The sequence below is a fragment of the Lottia gigantea genome (assembly GCF_000327385.1).
Source record: "Lottia gigantea unplaced genomic scaffold LOTGIsca_17, whole genome shotgun sequence".
NCBI lineage: Eukaryota > Metazoa > Mollusca > Gastropoda > Lottiidae > Lottia > Lottia gigantea.
In genome coordinates this window covers 917,533-925,246 of record NW_008708133.1, presented here as the reverse complement: position 1 = coordinate 925,246, position 7,714 = coordinate 917,533, and the positions used below count along the sequence as shown (strand labels likewise).

Sequence of the window (7,714 nt, the reverse complement as noted above, 5' to 3'; positions counted from 1 at the left end):
GCCGATATCGAATACGTTTTTAGGTTCTCCGTATGCGAGAGTACCTACTTTTATTTCTGCTTTGAATCCGTATTTGTTTGATTTATAAATTTGGTCTTTTCTATCGAAGACAGTGTCACTTTCGAATGGTAGATTGAAATAATACGATTTGTCCGTGACAATAGCTTCTAATTTGCTCAACTTTCTCTCTTGTCTCAAAAAATCGTCATGAATTCTAGATACCAAAAGATTGACCTGTTCTTTAATATAATTTTTCATATCATCTCGAAATTTATTTTGAAGAAAGTTTTTAATCACACCCACTTCTTTTTCTAATTCGTCCGTGATTTTAGTATCCAAAGCAGTCAATTGTCGTTTCAACGTATCTTTGTCAATGGGAATTGTGTTAATTATATCTTGAACATCTGATTTTTGCTTCGCGATCTTTTCGTTCAAATTGGATATCGAATTTTGTAACTCGGTTTTGTCCGCGGTCTTGTCTAGTTCTGCTAGCAATTCGCCAAGTTTTCTTTCCAAAGCGGTTAGTTTTCGTTTCAATCTATCCTCGTTTACATTTGGGTTGTCTATTAAACGTTGGACGTCTATTTTTACCTTCGTAATCTTATCGTCTAATTTAGATATCAACTCACTTGTTTTATCCACTTGAAAAAGACGTTTCAAACTCGTTAACTCTTGTTGTAGTTTGGGTTCGTCCACAAGATTTTTAATATTTCGTCTGATGAATCTTTTCACGTCAGTTATTCTATTTTCAACATGGTCCTTATCTATTTGAATTGCGTTTATTTGATCCGGTAAATATTTCTTGTTCACGGCATCATTATCGTTTCCTGGAAACTTTAATTTAGTTATTTTGAAATTGTTCATATCGATATCCCCTTGTAAGGTGTCTCCGATTTGATCCACGAAAAAAGGTTTCGCTTTGTTTATAAACGTCGTCATGGGATTTTTAGATTCTAGAGGTAAAGACCCTAATCCAAACTTGTTTGCCATTTTTATTGAGTTAAATTTATTATAATTTCTTCAAACTTTTCTCCTAAACTCAACCGATATAAAACCCAAAGCGACAGCTGACCACACAGCTTTTGTCCTGGCATTTGAATTTGAAACGTAGAACATTTGATTGGTTTGCTAGTCATTTTCGTTATCTCTTCTGTCGGTTCTAGACCGAAAGAATCAAAGAAATAAAAGTTATTCGAAGAATCTTTGTGAAAAGCAGAGTGATGAACTCCTTTTTGATCCGACGTGTGAATGTTTGTGATGGCGTAAAATTTACCTTTCTTGTATTTCAGTTCATCAATTTCATCTCGCATGCAATAATAAAACGGCGAGACGTTCAACTCCTTGGCCCATTTCACAAGTTGAAAATTTGTGGTCGTGTCTTTTCCGTATTTATCGAGAAACGCATTCATTTTTTAAGTTGATTTTTTTTTAGGTGTTTTTCGAAGTAGGCGGAAAGTATTGCTGAAGACCCAATTGACGAAATATATACGTAGTTTGTGTTTGAAAAAACTTGTATAACATTCTGATAAAACACATTCAATAATATTTTGAAGATAAATTTACATTTAAATTTAAAAAATCTTAATTTAAGAGAGCGTAAATGCTTGTCGACATCTAAATTTCTTAACCTTTCATCTAAATCTTCATTTTCGAGATTCATTTTTAAAAGTCAGTTTTTTGAAGTTCATTTTGATAAAACCTTCCTATGATTTGTTCTTTGTCTTGATCGATCAATTCATACGTGGGAGGTGATGTGTTGTTTACATTATCAACGATGAATATCTCGTTAGTCCAATAGCCGACGTAACCTTTCTGAAACAATGATTTATATTTAAAAATACGAACTCGATCTCCAACTTTGAATTTGGGTTTAATATTCAAATTGCTAATCTCGTTTTCAAAGTTGTTTCGAGTGTTGACGGACTTTATGATATTCGGGTTATTAGAGGCTTGCGATGGCGTCACACCTATAGACGAATGTATTTTGTTATTGTATTCGTCGACAACAACTGGTAATATTTCAAGCCATTTTTGAGATTTCAATTCCGTGAATTTCTTGAATAATTTGCTTTTAAGAGTCCTGTTGAATCTTTCTATCACTACGGCTTTACCTTCGTTATGCGTGCTGTAAATTTCAAACCCCAGAGATTTCACATTTCTGTTGTAGAATTCGCTTCCTTTATCAACCCACAACTTTAGGGGTCGTCTGTCGGATTGTTTCATTATGGTTTCGAATGCTTGTTTGACAGTCAGACCCGATTTGTTTTTCAAGGGAAAGACCCAAGCGTATCTCGTGTATATGTCGATCACCGTCAAACAATACTTGTACCCTCTCTCGACTGGCATGTTGATTAAATCGGCTGACCAAATTTCATCTTTATCAAAACTTTGACTTTGAGGTAATGTTTGTTTTTTCGAAATTCTTTGTGAATCTCGTCTGCTATGCCCATACCCAATTTCAATTTTGCCTTCAAGAGTTTTATGATAAGAGCCCTCTGTAATTTCTCTTTGAAAGTGGGATTGGGAATATTTTCGAGTTCGTCTATCATTTGTTTGTCTGCTTGGTGTCTGAATGTTACGTCTTTGTTTCTGTACAGTATGTCGTGTTTGAGCGTTGCTGCGTCAACTCTATTAACGGGTTCTTCCCCTGGTTTGGGATTATCATTTTCGTCTAAACGCAGATCTAATCTCGTGCCTGGACCTGTATAATTGTGCCCTGGGAGATGTTTTTCTCCGGGATATGGGAATCCAGGAAGAGAACCCAATGACTTTTGAATGTCTCCCGCACCGAAATACGTTTTAGGAGGATGGACATTTATTAAAGACATATATTTTTAATACGAAAGATTTAATACAAGGAGAAAATTTGTTGTTTGATACAAAATTGGCCACTTCGGGGATGAGAGATGTTAGAGCAGAGAAGAAACCGTCTCCTTCGAATTTTTTTTGTTTGTGTTTTAAAATTAAAGACATTTTTAATGCGGTTATTTTATACTGTATTATTATTAGTGATTCTTGTCTGTGTAATTTATATGGAGTCTGTTATAATACAGTTTGGAGGAGTTTGTTATAATACAGTTTGGGGAGTCTGTTATAATACATTTTAACAGTTGCGTCTTTTCGGATATGATGCATTGAAAAAGCTGCGCATGCGCAGAAGTGAAATGCGTCATATCCGAAAAGACATATACTACTACGGTGGCTTCCACAGAATACAGCAAAGGAGAAAAAGACAATTTGTTATCCAAGTGTTATGCTGACGGCTGTTCAGACAACAACCATACGAAAGAATTTCTGAAGATGATGCAATTGGTCTTATCGATTTCAAGAGAAACGGTCAACAATGGATCAAATTGTTCGACTTCAACATGACATGGCCGACCAACGCTTTTGATTTAGTCAGTGTTGATGTTTGCCTTTTTAACTTAATTAACGTGGCATTCGGGGTCGCATGTTCATGGATGAGAAACAACTCCGGAAAGTTTTAATGATATACAATATCCCTGTTATGGTCAGCGATTGTCTTCCAGCTGATGTAACCGATGAACGAGATTCTGCACATCAGTCCGAAATTCCGTTCCATCACGTCGTTCAGAGTATTTGATAGCAGGTGATGCTGATCAGATTAGCCACGCTGTCCTAGATAACATCCTCCCGCCCATAGAAGTACGTTTAGAACATGTGGCACAAAAGGTAGGAAGATAATTCAAGTGCTTGGCAATGTTATATACTGCACTAGCAAGCATCCACGAGGAAGGCATATAAAACGACCGTGTGTACTCTACTCTATGTGAACTTCTTTCGAAGGGAGTAAAGGATCACGAGGAATTCTATGGTCAATTTGTCCCTGGAGAAGTTGTAGTACTAGAAGAGATGCATCAAATACATATTTGAGAAAAACTATAATACTGATGCAGCTGATCTGGTGATTCAAGCTATCGGCAACGCATTGCCCATCAATATAATGATATATCATCATATTGATAGGTTTTACGCCAGGACGATGTTGTTCCAACTTGCACTAATGGTGTTCCAATTTGTCTACACTACAGGTTAGTTGGAACAACTTATTTTCCCATCGACGGTTCAGTATGTTTTAAGGGTTTAGTATTTGGAATATGTCTGCTGCTACTCTACTCTATGTGAACTTCTTTCGAAGGGAGTAAAGGATCACGAGGAATTCTATGGTCAATTTGTCCCTGGAGAAGTTGTAGTACTAGAAGAGATGCATCAAATACATATTTGAGAAAAACTATAATACTGATGCAGCTGATCTGGTGATTCAAGCTATCGGCAACGCATTGCCCATCAATATAATGATATATCGTAAGCAAGAAGATAAATTTATGTAACTGAAATAAACTTCTAGTCGAGGAACAGCAACAAATGATGAAATAGAACTTATTCGGACCGGTGTGAATCTCACTTCACATTATATTTGTGTAGTAAAGATCCAAAAACCAAAACTTCAATCTGAAGACAATCTGGGAGAGGATCATAATTTTGTCATTGCTGACAAACTTAGCTTGACGTCCAGAAATTTTCCTCTGAAAAGGTCAGACCATTTCCAAAGACGCCGTCAAACCAAATAAAACAGACCAATGGAAAACGACATCGAACAGCTACTCTGACGGACACACCGGTCAAGGAGGCACTTCAGAAAGAAAATGCTCCAGCTTCTGCTAGGGCAGTCAAAATAAAGTTGCTTTCAACACAGCGTGCTTTATGTTTCCCATTGAATCGCGTCCATTGCGATAACGTTGTGCAACTCATCTGCAAATAATAAATCTACAAAGAAACGACAGCCAGTATCATCCTCCTCTGAAGAGGAAGACGTAATCTGTATCGTCTGTACGTGGGGCCAGGGGAGGAGTGGACACATTGTGTCACCTGTAAGCATTTGGCTCATTGTGAATGCATCGACGATGATGCTATTTATATTTGTCACAACTGTAATTCCGATGACGATCTTGTATAGAGGTTCACAACAGTTCTGTGTTTTAATGTGATGTGCGAGTAGCACGTTTAATATATTTCTTCATAGTTTGTTTTGATTAGTATGATTTGGTGTATTCTGAACTCAGTAACGTTTCATGAACACTGATGTTAGTTCAAGGTTAATATATTGTTGTGTTTGATGTTAGAATAAATCATCATATTGATAGGTTTTACGTCAGGACGACGTTGTTCCGACTTGCACTAATGGTGTTCCAATTTGTCTACACTACAGGTTAGTTGGAACAACTTATTTTCCCATCGACGGTTCAATATGTTTTAAGGGTTTAGTATTTGGAATATGTCTGCTGCTGTACAATACATGTTTCCCTTACTTGTTAGTTGCGGTGCCAGAGACCCAAATTCAAAAACTGTTCCAACTTTCCCGGCTCTCCCCTATTAATAGTGTTTGACCAACATCAGGAGAGGTTGTTAAATACATCAAGTTTTTCTAACAAAAAAGTGTTTGTAGGATAATTATAATATATGGTGGATATTAATAGTTTTTAGATATTTAGTGTTTGGCCGATATCAGGAGAGGTTGATAAATAATGGAGTATTTAGTTGATAAAAATAGTGTTTGGTGGATAATTATAACATATGGTGGATATTAGTAGTTTTTTGGTAGATATTTAATATTTGGCCGATATCAGGAGAGGTCGATTAATACACGGGGTGTTTAGTCGATGAAAATAGTTTTTGGTGGATAATTATAACATATGGTGGATATCAATAGTTTTTTGGTAGATATTTAATATTTGGCCGATATCAGGAGAGGTTGATAAGAAATACATGGAGTGTTTAGTTGATACGATAGTGTTTGGCGGGTAATTATAATATGGTGGATATTAATAGTTTGTTGGTCGATATTTAGTGTTTGATCGATATCAGTAGAGGTCGATATATGGAGTGTTTAGTTGATAACAATAATATTTGGTGTATAATTAGTGTTAGATTTCGGGGAAGAAATATATATATATATAAAAACTATCATTTTATGCTTGAGGGAATTTCTCTTGAAGACTCTTATAGTGGACATGAACTATCTTGCTTGTTCGATTACTGGTTGTGTTGAACAAAGGGTGCTATTCCCCCATTATGGTGTATATTGTGTCCTATAGGTCTTGCTCAATCTTGTCTCAATCCAATGGGCTTCCTTAGGAATTTAGAAACAGGCTTCACTTTCTTTAATTTGATATCTGATCTGTGAGCATTAAAACAAGTGTGTATAATATTCTTAGTTTCTTCCACATATTTTTGGGGACATTTCTTACATGAAATTAAATATATTACATTCGAGTTTTCACATGTTAGATGCTCCTGGATCGGGTACCTTTTATTTGTAAAGTTATTTAAAAAATATACAGTTTCTGATATAAAGGGACATGTTTTGCATCTACTTGACAAACATGGAGCACTCCTTAAACCTAGAGGTACTTCGGCATAAAATCTGTTTTTAGCTGCTATCTGCACACTCTTTCTTTCAGTTTTGAGAAAACAATCGTACAGGCTTGGTCGAAATCAGAAGATCTTGTGCAAATTCGATGAAATCGTAAAACTAAATTATACCAGAAAAAGTATGTTTTGGGTGAAATGAGTTCTTGTGCAGGAGTTGATGACTATCAGTTTCTTTAAAATATACCTTAATATCCAGATTATTCGTCTCTTCTATGGAATCTCCTTTAAAGACAGTGGTATCAAGAAAGTCTATGCTTTTGTGACGTTAGTGGTAAGTTTGATGGACGGATGTTGTTTGTTGAGAATTTCAAAGAATTCCCAAAACTGTTCGATAAAATAAGTCCAAACCATTAAAATGTCATCCAAAAACGTCATGCACCCGATTTTGTTTGTATAAGCCTACCATGATTACACTGCAGTACACTATCAATATATTTGGCCTAAATAAATGACTTGCATAATATATTCTTATCACTTATAAAGGGGAGTTGTAATAGGCTTACATAGAGTTTATAACATAGCTGATAAAACTGATTTCTATAAGGTATTTACAGCCTTCTCATTTCTAATGATGTGATACATGAAAAAACTGACCGTATTGTGAATTGGTACTGTCTGGAAGGCTAAATCCATGAAACCTTGGTTGTTGTCAAATCAGGCTGACACATACAATGGCCAAATAAAAAACACTGAAGTCAATGATAGATAGGCTACTAATTCATCCGATCTATTTTTCATGTAGTCCACCACCACCGATAAAATCGAGACATTAAAGGGATTGAAAGAGATTTTCTAAATTGTTTATGTGTGTAGCCTATCGGTGACACTGATAACATCAATTTGCACAATTCCAATTGTCAATCAGATATGTCAAGTGTTGGATGACATCACTATCGCCAAAGGCCAATGTGTGAGAAGGCATATTTTGCGATGAGTGACGTCATCAAACACTTAGATTTAGTGGAATTGCAGGAACCACAAACGTCTGATTGAAAATTGGTATGGTGAAAATTAATGCTCAGTATTCCCGATACACAATTTTTTTTATTAAGAAAACCTCTTCACAATCCCTTTAAATATATAACAATAAGTAGGCCTAACAGGTATCTTTGTGCGACTATCGCCCTATATGTGGAGCGGGAACACTGATATCATCAATTTGTACCATTACAAGTCAGACGTCTGTGGTTCCCGCAGTTCCTCAAAAAATAAGTGTTTGATGACGTCACTAATTACCAAAAAACCTATTTAACATCACATG

The 7,714-nt window shown here is 35.8% G+C and overlaps 1 protein-coding gene across 1 annotated transcript in view; it reads right to left on the bottom strand.

Annotated features, from left to right (window-relative positions):
- The window catches only part of LOTGIDRAFT_158454 (hypothetical protein), a gene marked incomplete at both ends in the record, with an annotated part of 1,970 nt that extends 980 nt beyond the window's left edge, over positions 1-990 (bottom strand). The window contains one exon of the mRNA XM_009051610.1: positions 49-990. Coding sequence (XP_009049858.1) covers positions 49-990 — 942 coding nt within the window. The remainder of the gene's footprint in view (positions 1-48) is intronic.
- Positions 991-7,714: the final 6,724 nt, after the last annotated feature.